The 19,691-nt window shown below is 45.9% G+C and overlaps 1 protein-coding gene across 1 annotated transcript in view; it reads right to left on the bottom strand.

The window, feature by feature from the left end:
- LOC138568896 (vomeronasal type-2 receptor 26-like) overlaps positions 1-19,458 on the bottom strand; it is a 287,522-nt gene extending 268,064 nt beyond the window's left edge. Inside the window, exons 1-2 of the mRNA XM_069646676.1 lie at positions 19,420-19,458; positions 18,387-18,510 (exon numbers count right to left, since the gene is read on the bottom strand). Of these exons, the coding sequence (XP_069502777.1) occupies positions 18,387-18,510; positions 19,420-19,458 (163 nt within the window). The remainder of the gene's footprint in view (positions 1-18,386; positions 18,511-19,419) is intronic.
- Between the last annotated feature and the right edge of the window lie 233 nt (positions 19,459-19,691).

A 19,691-nucleotide genomic window follows, 5' to 3' on the forward strand; every position in this document is an offset into this window, starting at 1 on the left:
CTTATTTTCTCGGATTCTGAACCAAGTGCTGGATGCCCTCCTCAAGCACACAAGGGACTATATATCCCTACCATGCACTCCCCAGGAGATATTCGATAGGAGATATTCGATACAAAAGTAGCACTGGCAGGCATGCCAAATTGTGTAGGTGCCCTCGACTGCACCCACGTGGAGTTGGTGGTCCCGTATGCCATGGGGGTGGTGTATCGCAACCGCAAGCAATACCACTCCAACAATGTGCAGATGGTAGGCGATGCCAGCAAGATCATCACACATTGCTGTGCCCGATATCCCGGATCAACTCATGACTCAATGGTCCTGCGGAACTCCATGCTACCACGCTACATGGAGCGACATGCTGGACGGCGTGCCTGGCTGCTTGGTGAGTTGCCTGACTGGGCCATGGCAGTGCACCAGTGTCGTGAGGTGGGTGGATGCATACTCCACCTGGCAGGGAAGGGGGGATGCATACTCCACCTTGGTGGGAAAGATGGGGATGCATACTCCACATGGGTGGGAAGGGGGGATGCATACTCCACCTGTGTGGGAAGGGGGGGATGCATACTCCATCTGGGTGGGAAGGGGGATGCATACTACACCTGGGTTGGAATGTTGATGTCAGTGCACGATGTGCACATCACCGAACCCTGTGCCCCAAAGCATCAGAAACAGAACATGACACCCAAATACTGTAGTGATGAAGTATGGCCGACACCTATCACTACATGACTAACAGGTAACCAGCCCGCATCCCACAACACGTGCACCACTCATCAGCAGCCCTCACCCACCTGCACCATGCAGTGCATATGCACTATGTTGCTGTCTCCATCACATCACCACACAGGACAAGCATCCCTGGGAGTGCATTTAACTGAGCCAACCAGGGATTTCACAGTGTGTCACTGGTTCGGCACACCCATAGGAGGGCTGCGTGTCACCATGGAAATGATCAGCGCAGAATGCCCAATACTGTACAGACTACTGCCAATGCCCCTACTAGTAAATCCCACAGAACTCAAAACTAATTTCACTCCAACAGTGCTGTATGCATATACGATGCACGTGCAACTAGACAACAGTGCACACCATGAATTATCTTGAGGATGTGTTAGGCAGAAACCTGTGCAGTTCCCTTGGGGACCACTGCAAAATATTTAGGACTACAGGTGTTGGCAGTAAACCCACTTGGTAGCAGTCTGTACCACCCAGATTTACCTGGTAGCTGTGGCTGAGCAGTCAGACTTCCTTCAAGAAGAGTTAGGCAGTATGTAAAGTATACACAATAGGCACTCAGGCACAATAGCACAAGCAAACACTGACCAGAGCTTTGGTATCAAGGTATATTATTATTTATTTTAAAAAAAACACACTGATTGAAACACTCCAGCACTATTATTGTAAATCACTCTAAACACAGTTGCTATTATTATATATACATCCCTTATTCCTTATCAGACAAGTCTTAGTTAACACCACTTATTTCCAGACAGAGGTGAGCGCTTAACTATAGATGGCACTTCAATAAGTTAACGAAAAAGGGAGGGAAAAAGGCAGAATGTAGGAAAATACACCACACTAATACTTAAGAACTCTTAAGCAAGACAGGAAAGTCAAAAGTTACTTGTGAGCCAAAGTCCATAGGCCGGGTCCACTCTTGGAGAGAGCAGGGCACAAATGCACCCAAGATCACACAATGACAACAGGCTTAAAAAGTCTTGCAGGGAGTTCAGAAAGGTTTTAGTTAGGCTCAGAAAAGTTTAGCCAGGGTGTCCCAGGCTAACACAGCTTCGAATGCCGGGGCTAAATCTACCCCGTACAGTCGGTTGTAAGGGAAGCCAGGCGGAACACGGTACTTTATGTGGAAAGGATCCTCCAGCGGAGGCAGTTGTTCCTGGCAGTGGGTGCAAGTCACGGCGTCGTCCAGAGGAAGAGAAGATCTCGACTTGGAGGAAAGATGAAGGTCGTTGCACTGCCAGGGAAGAAACCAGCCGCTGAGTTTTCCAGTTAAAGGTACTACCTTTTGATTTGCGGTAGTGGTAAAACGTGGTATCCCGGTTGCCAGGGGGCTTGGCACAGGCAAGGCGGCCACGAGATGCTCCAGGAAGCGTAAAACGAAGCAGACTGGTTATCCCCACCAGTCGAAGGAAGAAGACTCTCCGGGCTGGAGATCTCCTCTGTCGTTGGGAAAATGGTGCGAAAGTTCAGCAGGGCTCCACCGGTGGTGTCGTCGTAGCAGGTTGGCTCAGCTTCTCCCTCATCGGATTCTCAGGTCCTGTGGCGACTTCTGAAGTTCCAGTCCCCAAAGCCCTGCTTTTATGCAGCATACCCCATTCACTCAGCCTAGCTGTCAATCAAACATGCTAAGTGGTGAGCCGGCCGGCTCACCATTTGGGCCAATCACACAAGAGTGCGACTTGAGTTACCAAGGTAACTTAGTCCAGGGTGCCTAAACCCCCTCCCACACACCATGTGGTATCCAGACAGAGTGGCACCACTTTTGGAGGCTTCTGTGGAGAAGCCCGCCAAAAAGTGGAACAAAGGGCTCGACTTGGGTTGGAGTCACAGAAGAGAACACAAACACCATTTTAGAATCGAGTCCTGGCAAAAAATACCAACTGGCGAATTAATATTAATTAAATAAACCGGCGGTATGTTCGAGGCTATGAGAATTACATAATTAAAGTTGGTAGCCTCGAACAATGGGAAAATCCCATAGGAAAATATTCGCGTTCGAATATAAAAAGTAGTTTCCACTGCCACCAGCCAAAACACGATCAGGGGGGACGGAGACATGCCCCCTCGACTAACAGACCCCGGGCCAATCGAATTGTCCCGACCAGTACGTCCACAATATGATGGTTTGTACTGGTTTCTGTTAATTATTTGGGACTAGTAAAGCCAATTGTGACTTTACATGCCCTGGGAGACAGTAGTCAGTCCCAGGGTATGGAGTCTATGGTGGGGTGTCACTATTACACCCCTGTGTTACTGCACGGAGGGTGCTGTGTAACACACACATAGTAAAAACACATGAGACCCTATGGAGTAAAGGACCCCATAGCCCATAAAACACATCTAGAGTCAAAGTAACACACTCAAATCATGCCCAAGAGTCAGGGTAAAAGAGTCTCACTCTTGGCAGGAGAAAAAAATAAACCCCAAAAATCCAGCAAAGCTGCTGGGGGACTCACTAGGTTAGGAAATTCAGCCTAAACAGAGAATTCTCCCTAACAGAATGCAACCCACGCCATTAGTCCATTGCACACGACACATAGCGGGACCTGCAATGTGGTTAACGCATCCAGGGACATTTGCATGTGGGCACCAATTACCTGTAGCCATGTGAGACTAGTACAGTTGTCCAACATGAATGTGCGAACATTCACCTTCATTCCCCTCTCATGCAAGTGATGGTGGCTATCCCTTGAAGCCGTGGCTCATGACCCCTGTCCGAAACCCACAGAACAGGCATGAGGAGGACTACAATTGTTCCCATACCCATACACATGTCATAATTGAGCAGACCTTTGGCCTGTTGAAGGCACGATTTTGCTGCCTCAGCCCGTCGGGTGGGTCACTCCTCTACAGACATGAGAAGGTGGCCAAGATCACCATGGCATGTGTAATGCTGCAAAATATGTGCATCCGCTGGAACGTGCCCCTGCCCCCTGACATGGAACACCTACCACCTGATGATGAAGAAGAGGATGATGAAGATGTGGCAGAACCTCATCACGGTGGCGATGCACAGGAGGGACGTGTTGTGCGCCAGTCAGTGATTGCACAATATTTCTGACTTTGTATTTGTATTTGTATTTATTTATTTGTATTGCGCACCTTGCCCGGAGGCTTGCGGGCGCATGTTTAGTAGGCAGTTACAAGTTGCAGAGGAGAAGTTACAGGTTCCAGGAGAAGAGGTTAACAGTTACATAGGTAGTGATACAGTATAACATGAACGGTGAAAATGACAATGATACAGTATAACATAACGGGTGAAAATGACATAGATAATAACAACAATGTCAGCAGAGGGTGACATGATGGTAGGACATAGGGCACTCTGGTTCTTTTTTCTTACACAACCGGTGTATTGAAAGTAATAACATTAATGTGAATAACAAACCCTCCACCACCCTCACCATCCTCCCCTCCCCCCACAACTCTCCCACACATCGTCCCTCCCTCCCCCCACAACTCCCCCATACACCCTCACCCCCCCTCTGCCTCCCCCCACAACTCCCCACACACCCTCACCCTCCTCTCCCCCCACAACTCCTCCAGAAAAGTCCCATATGGTCCACGGAGCCCACATGAGGCTGCCAGTACAGTCACTCAGCGCTCCCAGAGCCAGGGGGAGGCATGTCCGGTCGGCGAAGTGCACAGACCAACCAGCAGAGCGGGCTGGTCTGCGTAGAGCTGCTTGTGGACGGTGTGACCTCATGCTGAGGCTGTTGTGCGGGAAGAGCTGCCTCCAGAGCATCGACGATGCGCCCAAGCACCTCACAGAGGCGGTTTGTGTTGTCAGTGATGGACTGCCCTCAAATCCGCACACCACTCCTCCTTGGCCTGCCGGTTGTCCTGCATGAATTCATGGATTAGGGCAGTGAGCTGGTCAGCCCGCTGTGCTCCTGCGGCTGCACCAGTGGCCCTGTTTGGGCTGCCATGTCCAGCCAGCTCATCCTCCCCGGGACTGTATACGGGACTGATATGTCCCTGTGTCTGTTCTTGCCCAGACTGCTCCGGTGTGTTGGTATCACCAGTGTCACTCATGGATGCCTGGGGGGTTGACAATTGTGCTGGGGTGTGGACAACCTCCACTGAGTCGTCCTCAATGGTGCCCCAGATGTCATTGGGGCTGTCCTCAACTGCGAGGAGGGCCATGGCTGCCACCTCCCTAGCCACACTGGACTCTTCCGAACGTGGTGTTGGACAGGTGTCTGCAGGCAGTGCAGTGAGGGGTGGTGGTGAGGGTGAGGGTGGTGTGCCCTCCACGGCCCATGCTGTTGCTGGTGGTATATGTCCCAGTGGTGGCTTCCTTGCTGGGACACGGCGCCCCCTGGCTTGGCCCCTGGTTGTGGAGGGACGGTTCATGTCCTGCTCCTCACTGTCATGCTCACTGTCTGTGGGGGTGAAAGAGAGGGACGGCATGAGTGATGTTTGGATAGTCAGCATACATACGTTGGTACGATTGCGCATCCACACAATTGTGGGTAATAGGCTTTTGTGTAGGGAACGGCACATCTTTCCATACATGGGTGGTAAAGGCAGGCATATGTCGGTGTCACTCAGGTTGGCCAGGTACTGTGCTGTATGACATGCACACTATTTAGATCATGGACGATGTGTACCTCATGGAATTTGCTACTTTGTGTGGTATGTGTCATGTACGTTACGGCCTTGCACCAGGCACCTGCTTGTGTCTCACTTGCTTCGGCATACTTTACAGGGAGTGTGTGTGTGTGGCCGACCATGGCGTCACTTTTTGGACAGACATTGGCATTTCATGACATTTGGCTTAGCAGTTCTTACTTTGGACACTCACCTCCATCAGCAGATGACGTGGCGTCACACTCCATCTCTCCGACCCCTTCTATGGATTCTGGCCCAATCATGCTTGCACATGTTTCCTCCCACGGTATGAGCTTAATTGGAGAACTTGGTCCTCCTCCGGTCTCCAAGGCCTGGGCAAGGTTTGCAGAAAGAATGTTCCGCACCCTCAGCCGCAGGTCATCCCACCTTTTGCGGTAATCCTTGACCGTGCAGGGGGTGTTGACCACTGCGCTGACCTTCTGGCATAATAGTGCCCAAATTTCCTTTTTTCGCAACACAGCCTCCCTCCTCATGCTGAACACTGTCCCAGCATGCTCGTGTAGGGTGTCTATGAGCATCTGGAGTTCATCTTGGCTGAAGCGCTCCTTTCGGAGGTGGGCAGATCCGTCCTTGGGTGCTTTAGGCATTTCTGGGTGGTTGGATGAACCTCCTCACCAGTGTCCCAGGGGTGTGGTGAGGATGGCAATGGATTGTGTTTTTAAAGATGGCCGCCATTCTCCTTCCCGTTCCTCTGCGATGACGCTATTTCCGGTTCCGCTATTTAACGGTAACCGTAAATAGCGGTGATCGCTGATTATGGTCACTGCTATTTAGGTCACTGCTATTGCCGATTTGGACTATCGCGGTAGTGTTATCTACGGTGCGCTTCATGCCGGTAAGAGCTTTTTGGGGCCCCTTTGCCGCATGGCGCTAGGTACCTTACCGGCATGGCGCAAAGCTCGTGCCCTCAAAGTCATAATAGTCCGCTTTTAGCGGGCTGCTGCCAGCTCGGACACGCTATTTGCGCCATGCTGGTAAGGGACGGTACTTACCTCCAAAGTCGGAATGAGGGCCATTATGGTTAAGTTGCGGTACTAAAACCCTATCCCCTTTACTGGAAAAACTATGCTAAAGGAACGTTATGCATAGAGTGCCCTACTAAAAAATAGGTAAAAACCTATGCAATTCAATGGACAAACGTTGTTACAGTGACGTTATAGTTACAGGTAAAACCGAAAAACTCCAGAAATTCACCAGTTATTATAAGCTAAGTAACCATAATTCACGCTACCACTGTGCACTAAAAGGACTAACACCCATGACATCACAAATGTCATTGATGACATCACTGATGACCTCATATGTATGGCTCCCACTTTTTTTGTTCAGTGACACATATACAACAGCCAAAAACAAAAAGTTTAAAAATTGCTGACGCGGGGCAGAAAAACGTAGTTCATTTTCTCTTTCCGCAGTGGCCATAGTAAACAAAGAAAATGGCCACCATAGAAGGGGAGAAGGGTCTACAAGTGGTCCCTTCTCCTCTTCCATGGCTTCCATTCACATACATAAAAAAAGTAAACAGAAAATATGGCCACCATGAAACAGGGAGAAAGGACTACGTGTCGTACTTTCACACTTGTCATGGTGGCCTGAAAGAAAAAGAATAATGAAGACCACCACGATGGACATGCAGGGACATGAGCGGGCTTACCATGAGATAAGGCTCACAAATGCATCAATTGAATATAACCCACACCGGGTACTAATAGGAGGAATAGAGTTGTGTCCAGGCGCTGATATTTTCCACTTTGTTTACTCCCTGCTGATCCATGCCCTACAATCACCTCTTAAATCTGTAGATGTCTGTCAATGGGATTACATTAGACATGCTGCCAATATATCAAAACATGGCTATTTCAACAACACCTGACTAAGGACGAATGCCAAAGGAGGCACAGACCGCAACTTACAGTACTACGCTGCTTTCAAATGATGCCAGCCCTGAAGATTGCTACCAACACTCTGTACAGTGCTCCACTGCTCTTGATCTTTCAACAATGTAAAACAAAAATAAAATTAATATATCCCCACTCCTCTTTAATTATGATTTAATCACGAAAATACCAATGCAAACAGCAGAGACGTGTATCCTGCTCTGCACATGCATTTTAGTCTTGGTTGAACTTATTTGCCTCAATCTCTAATCACCAGATTTAAGTAACTTTAACATGGACCAGCATATCCAAGCACACGTGCCACACACATGCTGCACTCCTGCTGCAACAGGGAAAACATGATGCTTTGAACCTCGATACTAATAGCAACATCACTCCCAAGGGCTGAAGCAGCATGACATAAAGACTGTCTCCTTGCTAATGCTGTCAATGCTGACATTAGCAAGCATGAAAAGCTGAGTGGTTATTCACAGAGAGCAGCCCATCCTCATTCATGGTAAGACTGGCTTGCTCTGTAGCAATGTATCCTTCCTATTGCTTGTCAGACTGAATGCACATGATATGTGATATAGACTAGAACGATGACACACAAAGTAATAACTGAAGTCTCTCCCTGTGGTAATTCATGAGTTATGACCCTAAATAGGTAGGGTAAGGTCAGAGACCAAGTAGCTGGTGCAGTTATACTCACAAGCAGTTATGAAGGAAGACATCTTCTTTTCCTTCTGTGCCTGAGTGGTACTTGTCTGCCCAGCACTCTTTACAACTGGCAACTCCGTCTGCCCAGCACTCCTTACAACTGGCAACTTTGTCTGCCCAGCACTTCTTACAACTGGCCAGCACTCCTTACAACTGGCAACTCCATCTGCCCAGCACTCCTTACAACTGGCAACTCCATCTGCTTCTTGTCCCTACATTTTGATTGTGTAAATAATGGGGGGGGGTGTGGCCCTAATCTTTAGGCAAGACCGTACATTTTATATAACAGATGTCCCGCTCTTTGACCATTGTGAGGCTCTACTACTGAAACTTAATATCGATTCTGTCAAAACTCGGAGTCTATTATTACTTTATAGACGACCAATGACACCACCCAGATTCGAGAAACAATTACGTGCCTTTTTAGGTAGTGTCTCTAAACAGCGATCATCACTCTTGATTTTGGGGACTTTAACCTGTGTGCCAATGGCCCTTCAGATTCAGAGGCTATATCTCTATTGGAAACACTCCAAGCCTTGGATTTTGTCCAGCATGTTGACCTGCCTGCTCATACAGCTGGTGACATGCTGGACTGGGACCTATCGAAGAACCAAAAGTCGTCTCCCATATCAGTAGATGAATGTATCTCATCTAATCATCACTCATGACTGTCTATCCTTTGAGATACATTTCAATTGTTTCTCTCATGGAAAACTTAAGCCCACTAAATCGCTTGGCCTTACTAGGAATTGTCGGAATGTGACTCATGAGGCCTTTAAGGCACTGGTTATTCCCCTTCTCCACTCTCTTGAAGACAACATTCCCCTTGAACAATGTATATCCCCCTTTAGAAAGGCTATGAACCAGGCATTTTATATACTGTCACCTCTAAACCCACACAGCAGAAGAAGTCTTGTGGTTCCAATAAATGGTTTACTCCTGAGGTTATTGACGCCAGAACGGTCACATGCAAATTGGAATGTATCTGGTGCAAACATCCCTCTGACCTCAACATTCTTTCATATAAACAGGCATTAAAAACCTTTAAGACCTCAATCTTCAAAGCAAAAGAAACACGTCTGAATGACAGAATTATATTGGTTAAATCAAGACCTAAGCAATTGTTTTCTATTTTATAGGAGCTAAAGGGGAGCATCACAGCTCCCTCTATAACTATTGACAATGATTGGTGTCAGCGCATTCAAGATGGCTTCGCAGAGAAAATGTTAAAACACCAGAAAAACATACTAGATGAAATGATATCAATGAATAATGCTGCAGATATGATACCCTCTTTTGATAATAGATTTGATCCAGAGATCATGTTGTTTACTTTCAAAGAAGTAACGGAAGAGGAAGTTTTGGATGTTGTGTGTAAACTAAAACCAACTACATGTAAGGGGGCCATCTTTTCAGGCTCATTATCTAAGGACTTTATCTGAAAAAGAAACAATGGATCCCACAGAGGTGGGAAGCTATAGGCCTATTACAAATGTTCCATTTGTTGTAAAATGTATGGACACAATTGTGTACCATCAATATCAAATGTTTGTAGAGCACCAGGACATTCTTGCGGTAGAGCAGTCTGGTTTTTGTCTTAATCACGGGGCAGAGACTGCTCTACTAGACTTGTAATCCAATATTGCCGGCATTATCGAGGATGGGAACACAGCATTACTTCTGCTTTTAGATCTTTCGGCTGCATTTGATTTAGTGGACCATCGCCTTTTAGCAGATAGATTGACCAAGATTGGCTCTGTACCTCCCTTGCCACCTCTTGGTTTAAATTATTTATTGGTACTAGAACCATGAACATGCTGAAAGGCAGTGCTCAATCCTGTAGGACCTCCCTTTTATGTGGAGTCCCCCAGGACTCCGATTTGTCACCTTTGCTGTTTAAATTTACTCGAGGGACCTATGTGATCTAGTGTCTGCTTTGGGGGTGCAGTTCGTAAACTGTGCAGACAACACCCATATTGTGTTGGAGCTATCTGGTTCTTATGTTGATGACTCTGAGAAAATTAACAAGATCTATTCAACCATACAATCATGGATGGCTCTGAACTCTTTGGCTCTGAACAACTCTAAAACGGAGCTTCTTATTTTAGGCACACAACAAAAATTGAAAAAACTGGACCCTAGCAACACAAGCTTTACAATTGTAAACCATGTTGTCCTAGTTTCTAACTTTGTTAAAACACTGGCAGTCTTCTGTGACTCCCAGCGATTTTTTAAGAAGCAGGTCAGTCTTCTTAAATCGTCCTGCTTTTATTATGTTCATTTGTTATGGCAGATTTGACCCTTCCTATCTGAGGCAAACCGAGCAATGATTGCTGCAATCATACATTTTATTTTATTTATTTATTGTGATATAGTTTAAATTATAAACTTTACACAAAACATAAAATAAATATCATTTTAATTAAACATAATCCAATTGTCATGATCTCTGCTTCCAAAAGGTCAGGGTTTTCCCAACTCCCTTGGAAGCAGATCCATAACCCAGGTTCCGAGGGCCAACCAGTCCCAATTGGGACCTTTTGGACCCAGTCCTGGCGCCAGTGGCACCAGGCTCATAAATATGCCCAGTCCCAGCGCTGGAAGCGCCGGGCTCATAATGCTTGGGTGGACTTACCTGCAGCAGACCATGCTGCTTACTTGCCTGCCAGCTGAGCCTCTGATCCTCTTCTGTTTGGAACTACTTTTCCTGTTGGGTGGGGCAGGAGCCACTCCCTAGATTCAGAACACTGGAACTCTTCTGGAAAGCAGGAACTCTTTTCTTACCTAGGCGTGGCTCTGGAAGGAGACACCTAAGCACTACAGGAGGCTATTTAAACCACACCCGGTGGATGAATCTTGCTTTGCGTTATTCTGCATCCTCTGCAGCAGAACGCTCATCGTGTCTTCTGCATCGGATCCTGGGCCTAAGGAAAAAGGCTTACCATCCTGAATCCAGTCTTCAGCAACACCTATAAAGACAAGAAAGAACAGGTTAGCATTCCGGCATCTGAAAGACAAAGGCTTACCTACTCTTCGTGCGCTCCGGAGGTCTTCACACTGCATTCCGGCATCTGAAAGACAAAAGCTTACCGACTCTTTGCACGCTCCGGAGGCCTTCGGCGCTGCATCCTGCATCTGAAAGACAAAACAAGGTGCGTTTAAAGACATTGGGGAACTTTAATACTCACGTGCCATTACTCCTTTCCACATCAACCCCAGTGGGTATTCCGGCACCCTGCAGCCGCTCCGAACTCGTACCTGCAAAATAAAAGACAGTTAGAGCGCATCGTGAAGCAGGCAACAAGCACTTACTTACGTGCTTCCAGGCGCTTCTATTCATCATACGGACTCCATCTTCAACTCACTTCAGCCCGTCATCCGCCATCGCCGGAACCTGCAAAACAAGAGACATCATTGCTAAAGACTTTAAAGACAATAGAATTACTCGAAACTTACCGTTCGTGCAGTAAACGACGGACAGCAGTCCTCTGAAGTCAAGAGGCCTGCGCTACCGATCCAGTGAAGAAACTGGTTACAGCACCCTGCCCCGAGGCAGATGGAGAGCTCGGCATTCACTTACCTAAGGTGAGAGCGTTAACCTTTGGGGGTCTACAGGAGAGCAAAAAAGGGAAGAGATAGGGACACCCCAATAACCCCAGTTCATTAATCCCATATTTTCTGTCTGCAGACATCTTACTCTTGAAGTCAGGCATACAGTGCACAGAGGGCCAGCCCAAAGAGCCAACCGGGTGCTACACATCACCTTTGAAGATACGGTAGTCGCCCAGTCAAGACCGGCGCCTCTGCGAGAATCAGGTGAGCGTTACACCAATCTCATAACATAAAAATAAAACATATCAAGAAAACAAACAAAGAAAAAAAAAGTTAAAATATAAAATAGAGGTAAGAAAGATCATCTTCATAAAACGGATATACACCACACAATTATCTATAAAATAACTATTAAGATACAATTATTCGATCAATACAGTTGCTTGAAGTGTTATATCCAGTCTAACTTCAATCCACAGCCATATAGTATACAAAGCTGTCAACAAACGCATACAGTTAGAATTAATGCAGTGGTTCCAGACAAGATCATCTTTGATATACTCATTATCATGAACATAACTACCCAGCAGGGGATTAAATGTACTAACCATCTCGGCCATTCAGCCAAGAGATGCTTTGCCGTTTCCAACTAATCTTGAACTTTACATAGACGGCATAGTCGCAATGTAACAGCCATCTTAGCTTTTCTTCCTGTAACCATCATCGTAGGGAGTTGCTCCAATCTAAGTAACAGGATAAACCGTCTAAGTCTAATTGATGGACAGATATTCAGATATCTCTGTGGTTTCTTGAAGTCATAGAGTCTATGTTGGACAAATTTATAACTACTCAAAATCCTCAGATGTTAAAAGTTCTCAGTCTAATGCCAGAGGTCTATACGTTTACAGAGTGCCCTTTGAGCTTTTTCTGAGTAACCCCCCTCCTTATTTTGCCACCCAATTTCAAGGTATAATTTGGTCATCTGAGCAATAGTTGTAGTGCTCGAATTCTCTCTGGCCATTTCTTGATGGACTGCTGTTAGTAATCCATTACTAGTGTCACAAGTCATTTTTAGATATAGTGAAGCACGCTTCTTCAGTACTAGCGCCTTAAGAGAGATGAAGCCCAATTCTAATCTTGTTATGGCCATTGGTATACAGGGGGCTAGGCCAAGAATACTGCGCCAAAATGTCCCTTCAATCACCTGTAACCAACCTAGATCTATCCCCAGTAAGGCTTCTAGGCCATATATTATGGCCGGGGAAAAGACCTGTATGTACAACTGCCGAATGCCCCACAGCGTAAAGCCACTCTGCTTTACAGTAAACCTGTAGAACAAGGCAGTCAATTGCGCTGCTCTAATTGAGCGCACTTGTTTACAGGCCACATAGTCGCCAGTGACTTCAAAATCTATACCCAAGTACCGATATTGAGGAATGTAGGTAATATTCACCAAACCTACCTTAAGTGATACACGGGATACTCTCTTTTTAGTGTATCTCATGACCTTTGTTTTCCCTAGATTAATACTCAGGCCATTCACCTCAGCATACTCCCAGAGTGCCGCCGCAGCTCTGCGTATTCCACTAATGGTATAGTCGAAAATCACCAGGTCGTCGGCATACACTAAAACAGGGCAGAAGGCTTTACCAATTTTAGGAGGGCAGTTGTTTATGGCAGCTATTGCTTCGGGAATATCATACACATATAGATTGTAGATTAGGGGCGCTGTAACACAGCCTTGCTTCACACCCCTATTTTGTGTGATATTAGCAGTAGTGTGGCCTTCTTGATCTAATTTCAGTTTTACTATATTATTTTGCTGTAGAAGTCTTAGGTAGTATATAAGACCTCTCGGACAGCCCATTATATTCAATTTCCACCACAAACGGCTTCTGGGAATAGAATCAAAGGCCGCCAAAAAGTCTATATATAAAGCATATAAAGGAGGGGCCCCTACTCTTAGAGCTGTAGTTCGTAAAATGTCCATAATAATAATATTATGGGAGGTGGAGTATCCCTGTCTAAACCCGCTCTGGAATTTGGACAATACTCCAGAACCCTCAGCCCATGCTTGTAGTTCTTTTAGCAGAAGTGAGGCAAATATTTTCCCAGTGGCATCTAACATTGAGAACAGCCTGTAATTACTGGGGTCAAGTCTATTTCCCTTTTTAAACACGGGGATTAAAATTGCCATTTGCCAAGAATAAGGTATTTTACCAGATTTTACGATTTTCTCAAATAGTATACTGATTAGGCTGGCCCAAAAAACGGGGTGCGATTTGATAATGATATTAGATAGACCATTAGGTCGTGGTGCTTGTGACGATTTTATCTCTTTTATTTTATTAAAAATAGATTCATATGATATATCAAACGGAGCTACTAATGGAGGACTATCCAATACTGTTAATTTATTGTCCTCAGCATTCCGATTTTCCAAATTTTTTTCCCAGACTCTGATTTCAATAGGGTTGGTCAATATCCCATTTTGCGGGCCTCGTGCCTCACCCAGCAGGGACCACATGTTACGTGTATTCCCTTCACATATGGTCTTCACCAGTTTTTGCCAGGCCAGTAATCTACCTGCTCTTCTTTTAGCTTTGATGGCCGCTCTATATCTGTTTTTAATCCCTCTAACTGTTACATAATATCTCTCCACAAGGGCCACATCTTTTTTAGCCTTTACGAAGCTCCGCTCTGAGAGATCTTTTTCATATCTCTGATTGCTTTATAGTAAGGCAATTTTTTTCCCTCCGTACTTATCATTGACCCCACTGGCGACGCTGCATGCAAAAGCCTGAACCCAAACCTCTATGTCGTCAATTGACAGCTCGTTAAAATTAGGGAGCTTGCTGTTGTCTACCATCCCAGGGCCTCAATTGCCAGGGAGATATTTTTATCCGACCAAGAAATCCTAGTACCGGATTAATTGGTTTTTACCATACCTATATTGTTGGACAAGGCCTGCTCTCTAGGAATACTGATCTCACATTTCAAAGCGGCATGGTCAGTCCATTCATTAGTGATCACTGTCATATCCATCACCAGTTGCTGGATCCTGGGACACACACATATATAATCCAATGTACTATATGAATTCCTATTTGACCAAGTGTGGTGTCCGGGATAGTCACTAGTTGTTCTGCCATTAAGCATTTCTATGTCCCAGGACTCGAACAAATATTCCCACACTCCATCCTCAGGATCCTTTTTATTATGGGCCATAGCTCCTCCTTTTCTTAGTCTAGGGTTCTGCATTTTACTCTCGTACCCTAACATGTGGCAATTAAAGTCACCAACAACAATCATTCCTTTGTCACTAGATGTATAAAGCCGCTCTGCCAATAGATGCTGAAGAGAGTCCTGCAATTGTTCGCTTAACTTCGCCCCAGGTGGATTGTATAAACTCACTAGCAAAAAAGAGCCCCTAGGGTTCTTAAAGTCCGGAATTATTTCGACTGCTATCATGTTACTTTTCAGAGTTGCAGTCAATCTGTCTCGAACCCATTGTATTGGCCACCCCTATAACCAGACCACCATAAGGCCTGACTTTTTCTCCCCTTTTTGCTGCCACCTGATATAGCACAAAACCATCCATTATTAAAAGATCAATGGCCCAAGTTTCTTGTAAACAAAAGCAGCTATATTTATCCAATAACTTTGCTGAACCCTCCGGGGATAGGAGATGAGAAAAGCCTCGGCAGTTCCAAGATAGTACGTTTAAATCTCATTGGTTAGAAATGATCTCAGGAAGAGCAGCTACTAGCCATTTTAAGACTTGTTGAACTTCAGATGCAGCAATCTTCTTTCCCTTAGGTAAACTTGGATGATCTACTGTTACCGGGGCCATTTCTGCTTCTACCATAGGACAGTCCAGGTCAACCTCATTAAGATCTGCGTCAACTTCAACATCCACTGCTTTTAGTTCCCCTTTGTAGCCAGGAACTTACAGTGTAATGCAGATACTTTAGGGTTAGGGCCTTTCATGGGCTCAACAAATACAAAATCATCGGATTTAAGGACCTGTAATTGTGGGACAGAATCTAGTCTTGTCAGAAATTCTGAACGCGATAACCATTTGCTGTCCTTGTTATGGTATAAATTATTAATCAGAGATATCCTGTTTCCCCTCATATCCCCTTTGTTTTCCAAGACAACAGCTACTGTGGTATCTGAATTTTCTAATTCCATAGGAAATTTCGATGCTTCATCCGTTTCGGCCTCTCCATTACAGACCTCTTCCAACTCCACTGTCTCGATCTCCACTTCAGGCTCGTTGTCGACCACTTCTGCAGGAAGCAGCCAGCTGGTAAGGTATCCCTCTCTGGCTGCCTTCCTTTTCTTCGCTCTTGCCACTCTTTTCCTGCTCTGTTTGGTAAGTAATCCCGTCTCGCCCTGCTCTGGCGCCGGGCGTGCCGTAGTCCTGGCTCTTTTGCCCTTTCCAGCCCTTCTTGCTAGACTCTGTTATTTTCGTGAAAAAGCGGGTTAGGGATACGCACGTCCTGCTCAGACTCCAGGATTTCTTGCTCTTCGGTTTCATTGACAATAAGGATGGCTTCTGATAGATTGGCTTCTGCGTCTTCTGCTGCTATCCGTCTTCCTTTATTTTCCATAGCAAATGACTCGGTGTTGGCCAATATTCGCCCAGACATTTTTAGCAGAATCTTAAATGCAAATTGTAATGATGCTACTGACGCCGGTATTTCCGCTATTTCTGACGCCCCTGGGAAAGACTTATCCTGGGACTCTACTTCCACATCAGGCACGTCTTCTGTAGAGACCATTGCTAGGTTAGGTGAGATTGACAGCCTGTCTAAACCAGGACCCACCATTGTTGTTCCTAGAGGTGTGGTCATGGTTCTATCTATCTGTATGCCACTGTTATTACTCCTTCTGACCGGGTGTGGTGTCATACTTCTTTGGATATTTAAGCACAAGTCTAGTAGCGAATTGTTGTCTATGTCCTCAAAGTCTATCAATGTTATAGCCTCATTATCACAATGAGCTGGTATATCTTGTTCAATAGCAGTGGAATTTATTTCACGGCCTGCATTCAATGGAAAGAATTCAGTAATCACACCTTGATTTATGGGAGGCATTTTCCTTACTTTCTTTTTTATCCTGTTTTTTTCAATTTCAACCTCCTTGTTGACAAGAGTTTGATTTATGGTTTTTACCTTAGGTTTTCTTAGATTATATGTGGTTTGTTTCCGTTCTGTTCCTGCTTGCATTAGACCAGCAGATTATTAATTCCTTTGCGTTGAGCCAATACATTTTCAGTCCACGTCAGGATCAAAGGCACAAAGCCCACAGTCTCCTGGCAGAAGTATTACAACTGTAAATTCCTTGCCTGTATGGATTTGGTCCTTCTAAGTATTTACAAACCCTCCGTTTACATTCTTGGATAGCTCAATGATCCTTCTCGGGGGAGACTCAAGATCTCCCCGGCTATCCACGGAGTCACAGGGCAAGTCAGTTGATGGGATAATCACTATAAAAGTGAGGTAGGAAGATATAGATTAGCCCATATTTTTTGGAGGACTCACATGCAGATCCCACAAGCTACTAGTTCTATTATTTTCTCCACCTCTTGGCACTAGATATCAAGAGGGATGGGAGAGAGGTAGGGGTCAAAGGGGGGGTGCGAGGGGGAGGAGGAGATAGGGAGAAAGGGAGAGCAAGGAAAGAGCAGTGGGAGGTATATGCTACACAAGTCTATTTCCACTCAACTGCAATTCCTCTCCCTGGCTCCCAGGGTATATCAAAGTTGCTATGGCTTCTGCTCCAACAGCAGAGCCCAGCAAAGCCCAGGAGTCCAGGGGCCCGGAAGTCAAATCTTACATCCCTTTTCCGAATCAGCAGCTAACCGCTTCCTCCGGCACCCCTGCACCCGCTCTGTACCCTCGCTGATCCCAGGATTCCTCGGCCTTCTTCTCAGGTCCGTCTCCTGCTGCCCGTAGTGCTGACGCGGTCCAGACGGTCCAGACTGACTCCGCAGTTGCTTCTGCCTCCTCGCACCTCGCGCCACACAACGATTCGGGAGGCTCGAGTAAAGGACCCTGCAGACGTCACGTATCCGCATGCAGGTACGCAAATTACAAGCTACACTGCCTGGCCTCCTAGCAGCCGCTTCCGACAACCAGCAATCATAAATACAAAACTGAATTACTGCAATAGTCTGTTGGTAGGGACCTCCCAGACTAACATTAGAAAATTTCAGGTAACTCAGAATAGTGCTGTATGGGCGGTCTGTGGTTTAAAACATCTTGCCCACGACACTGAGGCCCGGAGGAGATTGGACTGGCTTCCGGTCCAAAAAAGGATTTCTTTTAAGGGCCTAGTTATGGTCTTTAAATGCCTCCGGGATGAGGCGCTGCTTTATCTGACTACAAGAACACATTGGACCCCTTTTCGATGTGTTCTACGCTCTAACAGCACCACCAGACTTAGCCAATCACGAGTTACCCTCAAGAAAATTGGTGCAGCAAGTTTAATGTGTGGGCCCCTGCTCTGTGGAACACACTTCTCTCGGATCTTACGGAGAGTGCCTCAACTACCCTCTTTAAATAAAAAAATGTGAAAACTCTCCTTTTTGACAAAGAACTTTGGATAATGTGCTGTTGCTCCTTTTGTCTCTTTGCATTTGTTTCCTGTTGTTCTTTTGATGTTCTGTTCTGTGAGCGTCCTGAGGCATTCGGGTTAGTGGTGCTATATACAAAATAATACAGATAGATAGACAAATACCTTCTTGAACCTTTAATCAAGTTCTCATTTTTGAGGCCATGCAAAAGCCTATTCTCCAGGATACAGGAGCTATATTTTCCACTTGTTCACATTAGTGTATCGATTGTTATCACCTACCACTTAAGTGGGTAATTTCTCCATCTGGGCATGGGGTGCAGTCGTAGCAGCAGATTGGCCGATCCTTCTGAAGGACCTTGCGGTATCCAGGATGGCAGCTCTCACTGCACACAGAGCGGGGAATCTGAGGAGAGAAGATGAAGGACACAAGTGATAAACACAGAGTGAGTGGTCTATGTGGGAGGATGGAGTACACAGCTGATAATAACACAGAGCAGTGGTCCGAGGAGCAAGCACCAAGCTAATCATTTGATGGTAACATCCGGAGGAAAGAATGGAGGGCTCGGGGGATAACACAGAGTGAGGGATATCTGCGGAGAAAATTGAGAACACAGATGGTAAAAACATACAGCAAAGGCACTGAGGAGGACAATGGTGATGATGCCAAAGAGTGTGTGGTCTTAGGTGGATTTGATGGAAGACACAGATGCTAATATTGCAGATGGACAGGTTTGAGGAGAAGAAAGGGGACCTGGGTGATAATAACAATGAGCTAGCGGTAAGGGCTGGGGGCATGAGTGTGAAGCTCATAATACTACAGAGTGTGTGGTCTAAGGAGGAAGCGATGGAGGACACAGATGCATATAATGCAGAGGAGAAGATAAGGGACCCAGGTGATAATAGCAATGAGCTAGTGGTATGGGCGGGAAGCATGAAGGATGACAGTTGACTAGTAAAATAATTAAACATTTGTATTAATACATTTCCCACAGTAAATCCCTCCAGAACAGTTGTCAGGTCTTGTCTCTTCCTTCCACCCTCTTCTCCCTCCCGGGATGCGTGGATATAGCAAAGATTCTTTAACCACCCCTTAGGTAAAAATGAACAGTGCCCAAGACCTATGCCCTTCTTGGAATGCTCAGGACATCTCCCCTGATGGAAACCACAGATCCAAGTGAAAAAGAGTGATTCTCGACAACAAACACGTGGAAGAACATGTTTCCTTCTTCTCAAGGTTCTGAAGTTCCAGAGGATTTCCCTTCTCCGACACTCATAGCCTCAAAACCAATTGTCTCATCTCCCCTCCCCTTACAGCCAACTCATGTGCAACTGTAGGTAGTTGCATCAGCATTGGGTTTCCTCTAGTGAGTAGAGGGACCACTGGAGTTTCCTTCGTATATCACAGGGCTTCCAAATAGATTTACTCCTCTAGGTTTATCTCAACAGGCTCCTGAGGGGGCTCCGAGGCTTAGTGTCCTGGTGTGCCATCATTTCAACACCTCTCTACAACTGCACTTATCCTGCTACTCCTCAACACCACACTGAATGCTTGTTCCTTCAGATTGGAGGTTTCACCCTTTCTTT

This window comes from Ambystoma mexicanum, chromosome 2q (genome assembly GCF_040938575.1).
Source record: "Ambystoma mexicanum isolate Mex_15411 chromosome 2q, UKY_AmexF1_1, whole genome shotgun sequence".
NCBI lineage: Eukaryota > Metazoa > Chordata > Amphibia > Caudata > Ambystomatidae > Ambystoma > Ambystoma mexicanum.